Source organism: Amblyomma mixtum, chromosome 8 (assembly GCF_055824585.1).
Source record: "Amblyomma mixtum isolate Tamu chromosome 8, ASM5582458v1, whole genome shotgun sequence".
Lineage (NCBI taxonomy): Eukaryota > Metazoa > Arthropoda > Arachnida > Ixodida > Ixodidae > Amblyomma > Amblyomma mixtum.
In genome coordinates this window covers 33,561,587-33,578,064 of record NC_143019.1, presented here as the reverse complement: position 1 = coordinate 33,578,064, position 16,478 = coordinate 33,561,587, and the positions used below count along the sequence as shown (strand labels likewise).

General features: G+C 45.4%; 1 protein-coding gene across 1 annotated transcript; it reads left to right on the top strand.

Moving 5' to 3' along the window:
• The first annotated feature begins 7,402 nt into the window (after window positions 1–7,402).
• Window positions 7,403–15,050, top strand: LOC149331966 (uncharacterized). Its single transcript, XM_089555621.1, has 5 exons — window positions 7,403–7,546; window positions 8,285–8,426; window positions 10,886–11,031; window positions 13,576–13,705; window positions 14,770–15,050. The coding sequence occupies exons 1-5, from the start codon at window positions 7,507–7,509 to the stop codon at window positions 15,011–15,013; spliced, it is 702 nt and encodes a 233-aa protein (XP_089411747.1). The 5' UTR covers window positions 7,403–7,506; the 3' UTR covers window positions 15,014–15,050.
• Window positions 15,051–16,478: the final 1,428 nt, after the last annotated feature.

The window sequence follows — 16,478 nt, the reverse complement described above, 5'->3', positions numbered from 1 at the left end:
CTTCAGCACACGAACATTTTTGCATCCAAGTGCGGGATTCTAAGTGCGGGATTAGCGCCATAGCCGCTAATCAACCGCGAAGGGTGGAAGAAAAAGTGCCCGAGTGCGCAATTGCAATAACTGTCTTTGATGTTTCCCTGTGTGGCCAATCCCCTTCGTTAGTATGTGCTATTTCCCAAGCGGACAAAATATAACTTCGTCCGATTTCCCCGCGTGGGTAGGCGCCATATCTACAGAGGTCAACAACAACGACGACAACAACAACAACAAGAACGACAACAACAATGACAACAACAAAAAACACCACCACCATCACCACCACCAACAATAACAACAAGAAAAACAACGAAAACAACAGCAACAAGAACAACAACAGCAACAATGGGAGCCGAAAATGCGCAGCAATCTGCCAGGCTGCTGTGCCGTGGTCACTTGCCTTGAAGGAACATGAAAGGAAGCGGCGTGTAGGCATGAACGGGAACGAAAATTTCTGTCTTCCATGTGAGATGCGTGCACATGGCGTCAAGGGTTCAGCATCCGACTTGTATGGAGTCTCAGACCAATCGGCCATCACAGCTAAACTATGCGCAGTGCGTCTAACTTGCATGTGAATGCATGAACGATGCCCATGCGCTTTTCGGAAGTAGTGTTGGAACGGGTAGATGGGGTTGGGTGATTAAAGTTTTAGCGGGCCTATTCAGAATTGGAATGCTACCCGGATTTGAGGCCCAATCAGAGAAGCGCTCAAACGCCCATCAACGGCAGCAATATGCAGCAACGCTTTATCGTAAGGAGGCGACCGAACGTGTCTCTAAGCCTGAAGAAGACAAGCTTGCGATCGCCATCATACCCAACTGGACAAGACTGATTTAAGCAACGCGGGTGGCATCTTCTAATACTTCTCCTAGAAGGCGTGACAAGGCACATGTGAAAAGCTGGTCTTCAAAGTAGTTGCCACAGCAATCCTTGCACAGCATCATACGTATCACGTAGACGGTCGGATTTTTTTTTTTTTTTGCTGACGCTTTTCAGAGTAAGCCCTCAAGCTTTCTGCCTGCACGCCTCGATTGTAGCGTCGCGTGCGGCCTCGGTGAGACGGTGGTAAAAAGGCCTTGCAGCTCCTCACGTACAGCTCGATGAGCCTCCTGAACAGGAAAAATGAAGCAAAAAAGCGAAATAATAATATCAAGAACCAACACGTGGTGGAGCCAGTCGTAACGTTGCTGCTGCACAGCCAAGGACACTCGGGCCACGGTCACGAATGCCTTTTGTTATTATTGTTTCCCTCTTCCTACTTCGCTGGGCGAGCAACCACAGTATTGCAAAGTATCCGGCTTAATGCAAACAGAGGCAGATATCAGAGCGATTACGTGAGGACCCTTCGTTCTTTTCTTAGACGAAGGATGAGTTGCGAAAGGCTACGTAACTGAGCAGTGCACTTACGGTAATGATGCTGGCTCGGTGCAAGAAGGCCTTGTTACGTGACTACTGCTTTCATTGTGCTGAAGGGGTGCCTGATGGATGATTCTGTTACGTGACAGCGTAAGTAGCTTCTTCTGCTGAATACCAGGCGTCGTAGCCTGTCGTCCTGCGTTGGTCGGATATAGTTTCCAGAAGTTTTAAATGAAGCTACCGAATGAATATAGTTCTCAGAAGTTTTAAATGAAGCTACCAAATCGGGAAAGGTCTAATGAAGCCGAAATTGGTGGGAAGTTCCTCTAATGGGATATTTCAGAATATAGATGTAATTCATCAAAAAAACTTAGCCGTCAGCGGGGTTCGATACCCTGACCCTCTTCGTGCCAAGCGTGCACGCAATCGCATAGGCCACGTAGGGTCTTTTTTCTTTTATGGTATTTATTCTACATGGTTATGTTCAGAAAGGATATATAATATACATATATATGTGTTTATATACACACACAAAAAAAACCTATTTACAGAGCAGCTAGGTAGGCCCTACGTGGCACAAACATGATAGAAAACATCAGAACTAAAAGGCCGGCAGGATATATGTACAGCGCATGAGGAGAGGAAAGCAATCCGGTAAAAAGTCCAATTGTTTGTAAATGTCCGCTACCTGCAGCAACATTCGGCTAAAATGAATTCTGGGTGAAACAACATGTTCAACGTTGTGGTCTTGCATGCGCGTTTTCCAAGGCTATGAAGTCCAATCAGAAGAATCATATCATAGTTTTCGAGTCAGGTTGGAAAACAACAGGTACTGTAGGAATTTAGGAGAAAATCTTTCTGTAGCATCCTCAGCACAAAACAAAATCGCGTCTTTGCAGTCTTTAAAAACAATGCTCAGTTGTTTCAGGCACATTGCACAAGCGGTAGTTTACAGAAGAGACAAAATGTTTTTCCTATCGAGCCACGTGTTGACAGGTAGAGTTTCGGTGTGTAATTTACAGCACCAGAACATTTTTCTATAGGCTACGAAGGGTCGTTGGAGCAAGTGTTTTGGATGGGCACCTAGACTACGCGTTGTGGTGTGTATGGCTTAGTAACGCTTGTTTGGAAGAAAAAGAGGAGAAAGCGCTATCATGTCTACTCTTAAGGTGAAGCTTAAGCGTCCTCCTAATTCTTTTGTTTGATTTTTGGTTTTTCTTCTTGAGCAGGGGGAGGAGGAGGGGAGAGGACCTTAATGCTAAAAGGGAAACTGACGGCGTCGAGATTGATATGAATTAACATGAACGAACAAAATTAAGAACGAAATATTTTACTGGTAACTTATGGCCAAGACATGTCCAGCACATGTCCAACATTTCTGGACAACAATTTTGAATATTCAAAAATTGCAAGGTACTCATGAAAATTTTGAAGGTAATGGTCCATTCTGCGGCGTGTAGCAAAACTTTTCTTTTGGAGTTTTTCCATTGCTCGTAACGAATTGTTTAGACTGCCTTAAAGAACCAACGAGGAACGCTTCTGACTATAGCAAAACGTTCATAGCAAAAAAATGCCAGCCTGCCGACGGAAAATCTGCGGATACAGTTATTGTTAAAGTGAAATGTTACAACGTATACAAAAATTACGTTCATAAACTCCTTCCCGTTCAAAAATCTTTTTGTGCAGAATTATTGGGTACGTTGCTCCAATAAATCTGCGTGAAAAAAAATAGAGCTAAAGGTATATACAAAAAAGAGCGGTCTGAGTTTTTTGGCGTTGTTTTGTTAGCGCAGTGTGTCATATTTATCCCGGATATGAACCGATTAGGCAAAGGCACCAGTCAGTTCGAGTGAACAGAACTGCATTAAAAACAGCAGTGTGTCAAAGGGGCTCGACACTTGTGCATCGATGCCTCTACTGGGTGCCGGTAGGCTAATATTTGTGGGGACAAGTGCAGAAAAAAAACTCGGGTTTGTACACTCGAGACTTATCCGACATAGCAGGCGGTTATGAGAAAAACTTCTTATTTGCACCGCAAATCTCGCACTAATGCAACAATCACTGTCTGGCGCGCCATTCGAGTTTCCTTGTAAGGCGGGTGTCCTACAACCTTAATAGGCGTTTCTTCTTCCTAATAATTATTGTTCCCGATTTTTCTCTTGGACATTGCTATCAAAGCTGCCATCGATCAAACAATTGTTTGCGTTGATCGCATAGCGACTTACATTTTTGCGATTTCGCTCATCAAAAGAATACAACGCCGGAAGGCTGAGGAATGAAGGCGATAAGTACTAAGGGGGGGGTGGGGGGGGGGGGGGGGAGTACTTTCGAAAGTACTCCCCCCCCCCCTGCCTCCCCCTGCATTGATGTGAGGACGTTTTGAATATACATGACGACAGGAGTGAAGTAGATATCATCGGTTTTCGGGGAATAACAGCTGCGAAGGGCCTGGCTTTAATTGTTTACCTTGCCTTAACCATTACGGTTGTTGGACTATGTGCGCAGAGCGCCCCAATGTGGGTTTTGCGGAATAATTTCTGTCTTATGTTACAAGCGTTCGGATGACTTCAAAGTTCAGAAGTCCAGCGAAATTTGTGGCAAAAAAAAAAAATGCACGGTTGGTGGGGTTTTTTCGTCAGACCAGCGGCGGTCACCCCTTGTCAGTTTGGGAAGGGGGTGGAGTGCAGGGGGGCGCATGATAAATAAAAAAACTTTCCTGAAATACAAAATTAAAATATTGCTATTGAGACGAACCGACGCTCTCTCTCCAGAATGAATAAGGCTGAGAGACTTGGCAGCTGCTCGAACAGAAACGTAGAGGCCCGATTTAATGAGGTGGTCTGATGGGTTCTGTCTGATGGGTGGGTTATGGAGACAAGTGTTGAATGGTAAGTACTGAAAGATCACCCAGCTGTTTGCCTAAAGTGGAAAGTAGAAGCCCGGCATCGAACACTGTTTTTGAGACCAGGGATTACCGTGTATGCTCCGCGAGTTATTGAGATTAGCAAGAAGCAAATACACGCCAAAAGCCTAAACGAAAACTGCGGAGGTGAGTCTAGGACATACCTTCGGGCAAAAGGAAATAACCTTGTTGAGGGCAGGGGGAGAGGTCCTTCTAAAGGGCTGTAGAAGTCACATTGTACCTAAAGAAAATGCGAGAATGCATTTGCAGGCATCACCGGTTCTCTTATTGAAAAGAATCCAAAGCCTAAGGGAATTACGGAGTGAATAAAGTGTCTACAGAAGTCGTCGTTGACTTGGTGGCCCTCCGAAGAAGACATCAAGTAAAGCAAAACACGTGCGGTACACAACAAATCAGCGCGACTTTCTTGCGTGCGACACGTGCAGAGGAAGCGTCGAGGTCAGACCTATGACGCGTAAGCCTCTCCCTCTCTTGGGCATGGCAGGCTGCAAAGAACACATGCGCTATGTGCTATGGGTGTGGCAAGGTGTTTGCCAGGCGCACTACACAGACGCTTAGCTGCGCGGAGCTTCGTGGTACGAAGCTCAAGGGCGATGTGGGAATCATTCTGAGAGTTGGACAGGAAACAAGGCAGGTGTGCAGCTGCTGTGTGAACAACGCTCTGAATTTGAATATTTCCACCTGGAGCTGCTTGAAGTGATTCGCAGCGATCACATCCCTGGTCCGACTTTCGGTTTTCGTGTACAAAGGCAAAGAACATAGAGAGGTGGTCCATCTACAGCCGTCGTGCCATTTGGCATCGAATGTGTTGCATTTAAACGGAAGGTTAACATCTCAGGTTGCTCAACATATGAAACCGTTACACCGGTTACGCTAGCTCAGGAAAAAAAAATATTGCCAAGCAATAGCCCTGCATGGTGTCATATATGGAGACAAACTTTCGAATTTAATTCTGTCTGTTCTATTGAAAAGTGCTTGCCACAGTGTAATGAACTCTGTTATTGGTTTTCCTAGTTATCTGCAAACATGAAAAATAGAAATAAAAAAAATTCGGAGTGTGTGCTTTGAAGGTATTGGTAGCAAGCGCATAATGTGTGACGACTGTTACGGTGAAATCTGTGTTCACAGCGCTTATACGATGGTACCACTCTTGGACTGCCATATGGTATCTGCAATTCTTCAACACTCTTCAATTTACCAATTTACCACTCTTCAATGCCAAGAGCGGAACGCAGCTACGTACACTTGCGTGCACAGAGAGAGAGAGAAAGTGAGAGAGCTGCCTCAAGTATATCAAGCAGGGATGTGTGCTTTAGCGAAAAAGAAATCGATTTTATTCTATAAATTGGCAACAGAGATAATGGGGAACAAAAAACAACGGCATGTGAGAAAACTTAACTTGGGGCGTTTTAAACATGATGGATGACAAGCACAGCAAATCACCCGGAAGTTTGTGATAGAAAGCCTGTTCAGCAGCTTCTAGCCGAATGAGTCGTTGGAAATGAACAGTTGTATTAGGAGTCAGGTCATCTGGCCATGATATTTCATAAAGCGTATCATCCATAGATCACTAGGCGCATGAAGCTGCACCACATCAGTTGAAGTATAATGGCAACCAGGATAATGGCCTTGGGGCTGCCAGAAGTGTGTCTAATGCCAACTTCACTGACCACCACTGTGCACAGAAGCTGACCATAATCATAGCGTGTTTTTTAAAAATATGTTTTCTTTGTGATTCGTTATCACGGACTACTCGCTTTATGTACAGCTTTTCTCTGGAATCAAAGTGTCCGCATTAACGAGACACGATTGTACTATAAGTAAGAAGAAAGTTGGTTCGCTTGAACTTTCTGTCTATAGTCAGATATTATCAAAGATAGCGCCTGACGCAAAGTTTCGCAGTTTTTTCATTATGACCTTTGATTACAACCTGTAGAAGCCGAAAAAGTGTGGCACAGACTTCAATGGGTCTAAATTAAGGACATACCGATCGGAAGGTGATGAAATGTAACGCATTCGTTAATCTTCTAATTACACTTAATGCAGCGCACTGCTTCACGCGTGTTTGTTCACTGCGTTCACGTTCTTTTTTCTTTGACTAGTAAGTGCCTAAGCCTTTTCATAATTTAAGCTGCCACTGCCTGACTAGGCATGGCTTCTGTTCTTCGCACCCCAAGATTTTCTCTTGAAAAAATTTCAACAGAGGGAGAAAAGAAGAAGAGAATAAGGATTTTCTGAAAGGCGTTTAAAGCTAGTAGACGGTGTCAAATGGATGAGGCACCGGTCTGCTCACTACGCACTAGATTTCCAAAGCTGCCACCACTGTTGTGTGATAGCGTCTAGAAATGAAAATGCTTGGCGCCTTAGGAAGCACCGGCGTCGACGGTGTCCCATGACACCACCGTGCAATGCAAGCGGTTGGGCGAGTTGGTTATGTGTGCATATTATATGTCTTCGTCGTCTACGCTGGTGCCAAGTTTAGCATTATGAGCCACCGTGCACTTAATAACTTCCTTGGTTTGTGTTAGGGCGAATAAACAAGCTGCGGACTTCCCCTTCGTTTATGCCCGTCTGTGACATTGAAAAGATAGCCGGAAACGCATTGTCTCAAGGAAGATTTAAATAACGCTATGATAAGCGAACCCTTAATATACTGTCGAGTAAAGTCTTATAGTGCTCTAAGGTCACTGCGAAGATAACTTTCTCACTATAAAAGTGAAGCCTTGTTTGTCCATGCTTCAGAGAGTGTGTTTTTCTTTCTTCGCTGCTGGATGTTATGCGGAAGGTAATTCTTGCATCCGCCGCTGGCAATAGCCTACCGGCGCTTTCCCACGGCGACAAAGTAGAGGCGGAGACGGAGAGGAGGCTTTATATTTTCCTCGTGAAAACTATCCGCATTTCACCTTCGCTCGGCACGTACTATATGACCAAAGGTACGCGCTCAAGTAGTAAACGTGAGGAAGACAAATGCAACCTCCTCCAGGAACAGTAAACAGACATGAAAATCGCATTAAGGACCGTCGAAATGGAAGCGCCAGGACGATCGCGTTACGCACGGACGGCTCTGTAATTATCCTGGGTACGTCTCTATATAAACGTCGGCACATCTTTGGCCGCTTCGAGTCAGCGTCGAAGGCGAGACGTCGGTGAGAAGTTCGGAGACATATATAGCTTCCCGTTACCGGTTCGCCATGAAGATACGTTGCGGTTGTACTTCGTTGCTCCTTGTCGGTGAGTACGATGTTTCTTTCTGGGCATTTCACTTAATTTTAGACAACGTTTTCAAACGCGAAAGCTCAATGAGGGTGTCGTAAACGTTTCAGCCGAATTGTCTCACTCTCGCAAACTATTGCCCTGCTCTTCGCAAAAGAAAAAGAAAATAATACGTGCTTCACTGCTCATCAGGTAAACAGGACAGCAAAGAAAGCTAACTTTATTGTTTTAGGATAACAAAGAAAGCTAACACCTTCATGTAAAGGGTCTTTTCAGGCAGTCACAGCCGTATCTATCATTGAGCCGGCAGTTGACCGCTCAACACGTTGATTTTACAACGTACACGGGCCATCATAAGGGTAACTTTCTTTAAGACTTAATATGAACAGTAATTATTATCTTGGTACAAATCTGCTTCATTTTTGTAGTCCTTTGGCCATAATGAAGTGCTTAAATGTACGCGCAGAAGTAAAGAAAAATATATATGGCAAGCAAGTAGTTTTTTAAGGCTTAAAGCAGCCCAGAAATTAAACTTGAATTTTCCCCTCAGAGCTAGAAGTCTGCGAAGATAATTTGAGTACACGTAGTACAAGCCATTAATACGACCTCATTTGAAAGGCGAAGCGCTTAGTATAATATTTTACGCTAGCCCACGACACTTCAACCTAAATGCACAAGGGCAGTGGAAGTGCGCAGTTTTCACACTTTTCACTGGAATCCACTTTAACTGCTCATTTCTTATCTCCGTCGACGCAGCCGCCTTCGCCTTCAGTGCGGCGGCTCCCACTGACGATGAGTGCGACATTCACAAGCTGGACGAATGCGCCGCAGACCTCTTTGTGTTCACCAGTAGGGACACGGTGCCCGAAAGCGAGGAGGGCCTAGGAGAGTTCTGCAAGTACGCACAACCTTCCTTTTCGCATTATCCTGGTCCTACTTGTGAGGCCTCCAGCATTGAACTGTAGCAACCTTACTGATTCTTTCAGCCGTCGAAGCCGGCGGAGTTTCAAGTATACGCCGATACAGTCGCATAGCTTGAAAGTTAATTTACCGGAAGCTCGGCCGCTGACAGGTTCTATTTAGTTAGATGCTGATCAGCGAAGTTCACGGTGCGCTTGCACTGCTGCCAGCACTTTGCCCCCCCCCCCCCCCCCCCCCCCCCCCTCAAGTTGCACCTTATTGCGATGTGCCCAAATTTCAGACCGCAGGCCGAGAGTACAGTGAACAGATCCATATGCTCCATCAATAAACTTGCAGCCTATTCCAAATAATTAGACCACCACAGCTTTCCCCAAAGCAGGCCCTTTGGAAGAGGTGACACATTTTGTTATCCGAAGGAAGTGAAGGCCACCGTCTGGTGAAAGTGGGGTCGTTATTTAATATTTTTGTGCGACAGGTGGTGCGCGCGTCGGGGTAAAAAAAAAGTCACTCCCCAACCCCCTCCTCTTATTGTAGGTTAAATACGGAGTTTTTTTTCCTTACGATAAGTTTGATTACTTAATGTGTTAGACATGTGACCGCCAGGAGACGAGGTAACTGTGGCATGAGATTACTTGTTATATTCGGTGCTTCTTCGGTCAGATGCTTTTGCTACACGTAGATTTGTAATTAGTTCGCGGCTGCAGGACAGGCGGCTCCCTTGTGGTTGTTTGTCATAGGATTGTCGTCAGGCTAGCGGAAGTGTATCATAAGACTGCTCATTAATTATTTCCTTTCAATTAAGACGATTGTTAGCGTCAATGTGTTCGAGCATCTAGCAGCACTTTTATTCATCTTTTATGAAACAAAGTAAGAAAAGAAGATGGAACAAACTGATGGTCACTAATCATGCCAAGGTAAAAAACTCGAAATGTTTCAGAACCGCATACGGGTTTCTTGTTCCCTCAGGCGACCAAAGTTAAGCTTTATGCCTGACCAGACGATCTGATGTGTTGCAGCCTTGATTGGCAATTTTATGGTTCAGTATGCCGCTGGCGCTGCATATGAGGAAATTTTAATGAAAAAGTTCCTTCCTATCAACGATATTTCTTTATTTCGTCTGTGGTGTGCTTTAATAACATTATAAAGTCGTGACGTTAAGAAGTGAGCTAATGTTGCAATGCATATTTGAGCAATGTGTCACCAGTGCAACAACATAGTCTCAAACCCCCCTAAAACAAACACCCCCGATGTGAACGCACCCCTGGCGCTCAACATTTGGATATTTGCACTTTTGTTTCGACAACAGACATAACCAGAAGAAATCTGGTATCCACGGAACGCGGATACTTGGCCATGTCATAAGAAGTTAGCGATAAGCCTTCACACGATCGCAGCTTAGAAATGATAAGGCCAACCACTCTCTCATTAGGCCATCAGCAACCAAAGACGTTGGAGAGCGCCCCTTAACCAGTAAAAATATCTGCTGGAACATAATTGCCAAGTGCCAGTATAAGGTGAATGCTCTTTGTTGATATTCTACATGTGGGTTGTCGATATGTATGTGACTACAGTGTGTTATTACCTCATGGTAAAAGGAAACCACCGTACTTGCATTATCCCAAGCTGGCGTCACTACGCTGGATAATTTTCCAGCTTCGAGTACAACGCATTACCACAATTCGAAAAGGAAAAATTCTATTAGGCACTTCTTTCCCCTGTCAGATCATACCATCAACAAAAAGGTCACCCAAGTGCAGGATTCTTGGATATGAATTTTGATTGTAAGACAACTGCGGAATATTGTAAGCTACTGTTATAAAAATATCGAAGGTAATGCTCTATTCTTTTGAAGCGCAGCAAAAACTTTCTCTTAAAGTTTCTCCACCGATCGCATCGAGTAAAGACCGCCATAGAGAACCAATGGAAAAACGTTTTTACCATAGTAAAAAGGTTAAAAGCAAAGAAACAAGCCTGCTGAGGGGAGGTCTGCGGATACACTGACTGTTATAGTAGAATCTTAGATACGTTAGATGTATGAAAAAATTTGCTTTCGTAAACAACTTCCTGATGAAAAAATTCGCTTGCCCAGAATTTCTGGGCATGTTCTTTCGAGAGTTACTGCTAGTAGACCTCTCACAGAGCTTCTGTACTCAAACATCACTTATCTGTCCACAGTTCCCTTTAAGCATCAGATAAATAATTGTCTTTGAAGAATACAGAACTGCACCTATAAGCGTTTATTGGCACGGGGATAATATCTACAACATGCCGCTGATACACACGTCTGGATGTGAAGTTGCTACTCTTTATCTTGAGTGCTGAGCTAACCGGAAGACCTTCCCTAGGGTGTTCGGTACCTAGCATCTCATTGTTCATTCGGTGACTCTGTTGTCGTTGACATTCCCTTTTGCTTGCGGCGTTTTGGATTACGCGCAGGGCTCAGATGGAAGCGGAAGCCTGCAGCCGCGCCTACCTCAAGAAGTGCACGAGCAGTGTGGCACAAGGCGTGGGAACCGTCTTCCTGGACGACATCCGGGAGGAGATTCAAGAGCGCTGCGACACCTCCACAGACTACCACAAGGGTGAGGTGCATTTAGAGTGCAAAGGTCTGTGCTCGCAGTCTTACGCAAGGTATGCGTGCAGAAGCCCAGCCAAATGAAAAGACAGTCGGGATTTATGTGCCTGGACACTCCTTCCACTTCGTCCTTAAAGTCTCCCTTCGAGAACCGTCATTTGCTTTTTGGTATTGTTCCCCATGTTTTTGTTTTATGACTCGTTTCGACAGATGTCCTATTGTTTTATTCTATTAAAGTGAACTTTATGTGATTAGTTGCAAAAGCAAGGCTTACTGTCTTTTAAGATTACTGTAATATATCTCCCAAAATTTTTACGCGATGTAGCGGCGCCGAAAACCTCACAGCAGACAGCTAATTGAGTCATTCGCTTTTTGGTTATTTTCCAATCTTTTTGTTTCATGACTCGTTTCAACAGATGTCCTGTCGTTTCGTTTTATGATCAGGAACTTTTTAAATTTCTGGCAAGGGAGAGTCTTAGTAGGTTTTAAGATTAAGCTAACATATCGCCCACAATATTTATGAGCTGTAGCGGCGCCGAAGTCCTGACAGCAGACAGCTACTTCCAGAAGAATTCGAAGCTTTCCCTCCTAGACTGCTACCAATGTTTAGCACATGGCGCGCAATGATGACAAGCGTTGCGCATAGCACTGGACAACAACCTTGCGTATTTTTTTTTGTCGTGGTTCATACGCACTTGTCTTCGTAGAAAAAACTGCTGAGCGTTTTTTTAATGACGCAGTTGCCAGCACAACCTTCGCGAGCCTACAACGGAGGTCAGAGCCAAGCACACGTGTCGACAACCGGTTTGCAAACTGCCTTAATAGGTCACGCGAAGGATTAGCCACTCGTCTCCGCTTGAAGAACGCTGAACTCAGCCGTACCACCCCTTTTGTGCGAAAGGAAAGAATGTGCCGTTTCGATGTTTACTTCTCGTTGGAATTGCTATGCGGAGAATAATCGTGTCGAGTTCGTTTCCCAAGCAATTAGCGCAATCCTACACATTCGCGGGATAACGAACTCCGCCCTGACTGTGAATGTTCGCACAGAGAAGCTCCGATTGCTTGCAAGCGCTGCTTGGTCTTGGATACATGCCAGAATTTGAGAAGGAAAAGACGATTAACATCACTGATCAGGGGAGTCCCCGGCTTTGACTTCCTCGACTGTTGTCAAGTACTTACCAGTAGCCTCGAAGGAGATGAGACTGCGGCAACAATTTATAGAGCTAGTGCCAATCGCATTCTTTGTTTGTCACCGAGTTTTTTTCTTCTTGTCCATTCTGCCACCGTCTAAGTTTGTATGTGATGCTATTTGACGTGACGTGGAGAAGAAGGCAAAGATGTAAATCTACGAATGGAGGACTCCATGTCTTCGTTTTGTGGCCAGAAACATAAACTCAAGGCACCAAATATAAGCCGACCACACAGTAAAAAAAATAATGCGCACTTATATGCAGCACATTTATATTACTTTATAAAGGTGTATGCAAGTTAGCCGAAAATGCAAGGTTAAAAAATAGAGTTGCAATGATGTGCGAACTCATTAGTCTGTTAACGTTCGTGTAACTGCCATGATTTCGGTGGTGAATCGACTCTTATACTGGCGGTTCCAGCAAAAAGAAGCATAAAGTTTTGTCTAATGTTACGGAAATACTTCGTATTGACTTCAGAGACGGCGGGAAGAAAGTAAAAAAGCGTTCAAAGTAACGTTTACTTTCAGGGAATGCGCAGATTAGGGTTTTTCTTCTCGTTATAAGAGTCAGTGCACGTTAAAGAACCCCTGGTGGTCTAAATTTCCGGAGCCCTTTACTACGGCGTCCCTGATAGCCTGACTCTCTTTGGGACGTTAAATTCCAATAAACCAAACGAAAACTGATTTACGCATAGTTACTCAAGCCAGAGGCAAGCGCAAAGGGTGCCTAGGGTGCGCTTGGACTAAAAGGTTCTGTTTTCACGGCCCGAAGAAAAAGAAGCTAGCGAAAATTTTCGTTAGAAGCCTCTGGACATTACCTTCATGGAAGATTAGTTTGGTTTATAGGGGTTTAACGTGCCACAGCGACTCAGGCTATGAAGGACGGCGTAGTGAAGGGCTCCGGAAATTCGACCACCTGGGGTTCTTTAACGGCACTGACATCGCACAGTACACAGGCCTCTAGAATTTCGCCTCCATCGAAATTCGGCCGTCGCGGCCTGGATCGAACCCGCGTCTTTCGGGCTAGCAGCCGAGCGCCGTAACCACTAAGCCACCGCGGCGGGGCTTCATGGAAGATTATTACGAACACCACATGTACTGCACAGCGCATAACGTTGCGTACATTTGACACCGTATAATGTCGCTTTCACTTTCACGCTACGAGTTTTCGGAGGGCCCAACACTACAGAAAAATTTACTATAGTTCAAGATGGATACTGTAAGTCAATAGGTCAACATATCAACGAATGTTAGAGCGTTCCATTAGATACGGCGATACAAAATGCAGTCATTTCGACGAAACCTTTAGTTGGCCTCTTTTCTCCAGTGCACAGAAAGTGACGAGCAATTCCGTTTTCGCAGAGTCCATCAAGCATGCGCCCTGTCTGAACAAGGTGGGCTCACAGTTCCAAGCTTGCATCAAGGCCACCACGGGCGACCTGGATGTGGCTGCGAGACTACCTGCCAAACAGAGGATCGGCGGTGCCTGCTGGTCAGTGCACGCCCGAGTGCGACATTTATACCCTCTTGTATGCTATAATGTTAGTGCTGCACTAAATGGAAGAAGATTAAGGCCATGGGATGGTGCATCATTGATTTGGGCTCGTGCTCGTATTGTGAGTCGACTGAGTGAGAGAATATGCGCTCTACTAACGAGCATAACTGGGCCTCGTTGAGCGTTACAACCATAGCTACATTTGAATAAAGTACGGCACGCGACCCAGCGACGTGATAGGTTTGGTGGTGAAAATATTTTACTGAAATAGTTTAGGAGGTTGTAGCGGGTCAGAGCTGCCTCCCACCCCTCCTGCGTTGGCGGGTTATTAACAGTGATCGCCTGATTTCGTTGGCAGGCCCATACCATGTGGTACAGGTCCGCCTTCTCCCTGCAGAATTTGCATTGTGAGTCAAATGACTCCGGGTCTATGGCATATAGTCTTCGTGAGTTGTTGTAAGTGTTGGTCTGTAGCTTTCGGAGGTGTTGTTCCTCCCCTTTATCTAGTGTCTTAGCCGGCGGAGGGTAGACCCGACGGGATAATCTTCATTGTAAGTTAGATCACCACCGATGATGGATAGATTTTTATACTTTCATTGTGAGAACATCTGCACGACGACAACCAAAAACAGCCTTTAGTTTTAAATCTCATACAAAGTGTTACAGACTGTCCATACTTTTCTCGTGTACTACAGGGCCGGATTCACAAGCGACTAATCATGTATGTTATTCTTCAAATGTTTAGCCGGACTTCGGTTGTTGCGAACTGTACATAACCCTTAGGCACCGCTTGCGTTGCAACAAGAATCAGTCTAGTTGCTCACCAAAGCTTAATACAAAAAGGTGAAAATGAGCGTTCTCTCCAAGGGTGCGGCTCGCGTTTTATTGCGGCCTGATAGCAGCGCCCACATCCGGTTTGTTGCGCTGATTGGTTTCAGAAATCCATAGCGTGACTTAACTCTTCTCGACCGGATGCCCATTCTACATTGCATCCGTCCGTGGCATTCTTATCGTTCTTTCCTTTCACCCTTTTCCTTCTTCTCTTTGCGTTCTGCTCGCAGCCAGTACAGCAAGCTGGAGGTGTGCGTGGCCAAGGCGGTGGAACCGGCCTGCCCGCCGGAGACGGCTGAGTTCGCCAAGAGCGTCCTGCAGCGTTACGCCGGCGAACTGCTGGGCACTGTGTGCGTGGGCTTCCGGTCAGGGGAGAAGTGCAAGGACATCCAATACGACGACAAGCCCGGCGACCCGACGCTGCTCTCCATCATGACGCCGCTCATCAAAGTGGGCGCCGCACTCGGTGGATAGACGTTGAGGATGGACACCAAAAACGCGTATTGTCTCTCTGCTTAGTGTGTGTGTGTTGTGTGTGCAAACTCTGCTGCAATCCCACCGGAATAAAATAAATGCGCGCACTGGAAGTGCCTTCTTTTGCGGGCTTGTGAATCATTCTCTTCATTCTTTCTCGTCCTTGAATAACACGATCTGCGGGAATAGTTGGTTGCGATCCATGTGTATCAACAGCGCGAACACAATCAGGAAAAGATCCAGATAGCGATCAGTCCTATCGGCATCTTTTTCCTGATTGTGTTCGCGCTGCTGATACATATTTTTCGTCTTTTCCTGTCTCGATCTCGAGATCCAGTGGTACCGTTGTGGCTGGCGGCCTTATTTGGGGGTCCGTTCTGAAGCCGTTTGACCTCATATAGCTTTGTCACTAAGGATGTGAGGAAACAGTTCCTCACTTTTGAAGACTTTGCATGCGCGGTCTTTATAAATTGTGATGAATGCAGGCCTCCACGGTGGCTCAGTGGTTATAGTGCTCGGCTACTGGTCCGAAAGACGTGGTTTCGATACCAGCCGCGGTGGTCACATTTAAATGGAGGCTAAATGCCAGTGACCCGTGTATTGTGCGATGTCAGTGAACGTTGAAGAACCTTAGGCATTCGAAATTATTGGCCACACTGCGTTATGCCTGAGTCTCTTCGCGAAGGTGAAACACCATAAAGCAAACACAATAGTAATGACACGCTTGATAAAGCTAATATCGGGCTTGTCTCTTCCGTGCAACTGAAGGCAATAAAACTGGGCACGTACTGAACAGTACCATTTTCTTCATTACATAAAGATTCGAAGCGTCAAGAGTGCCGCGTGAGGCCTCAATAAGGCCTGGTATCAGCTGGCTCTGCATGCCGAATAGTCTGTTTACATTTGTCAGTGCAGTAAGAGCTTGACGTCGTGTTTCAATATTGTACTGCAGGTGGTCACATTTAAATGGAGGCTAAATGCCAGTGACCCGTGTATTGTGCGATGTCAGTGAACGTTGAAGAACCTTAGGCATTCGAAATTATTGGCCACACTGCGTTATGCCTGAGTCTCTTCGCGAAGGTGAAACACCATAAAGCAAACACAATAGTAATGACACGCTTGATGAAGCTAATATCGGGCTTGTCTTTTCGGTGCAACTGAAGGCAATAAAACTGGGCACGTACTGAACAGTACCATTTTCTTCATTACATAAAGATTCGAAGCGTCAAGAGTGCCGCGTGAGGCCTCAATAAGGCCTGGTATCAGCTGGCTCTGCATGCCGAATAGTCTGTTTACATTTGTCAGTGCAGTAAGAGCTTGCCATCGTGTTTCAATATTGTACTGCAGGTGGTCACGCTTGGTATCTTCAGAGGCATTTTGTGTCCTTGACGTCACTATACCACATTTCTCGAGTAAAGGTTTGAAAAAAAAAATTACGGCATGTATATAGACAGGCAATATATAA

What these genes read in the sequence shown, in the direction of transcription:
- LOC149331966 (XM_089555621.1), top strand. Translation starts at nt 7,507, where the DNA reads ATGAAGATACGTTGCGGTTGTACTTCGTTGCTCCTTGTCG. An exon ending in GGCCTAGGAGAGTTCTGCAA is followed by an intron (nt 8,427 to 10,885) that starts GTACGCACAACC and finishes GATTACGCGCAG; the next exon opens with GGCTCAGATGGAAGCGGAAG. An exon ending in CTCCACAGACTACCACAAGG is followed by an intron (nt 11,032 to 13,575) that starts GTGAGGTGCATT and finishes CCGTTTTCGCAG; the next exon opens with AGTCCATCAAGCATGCGCCC.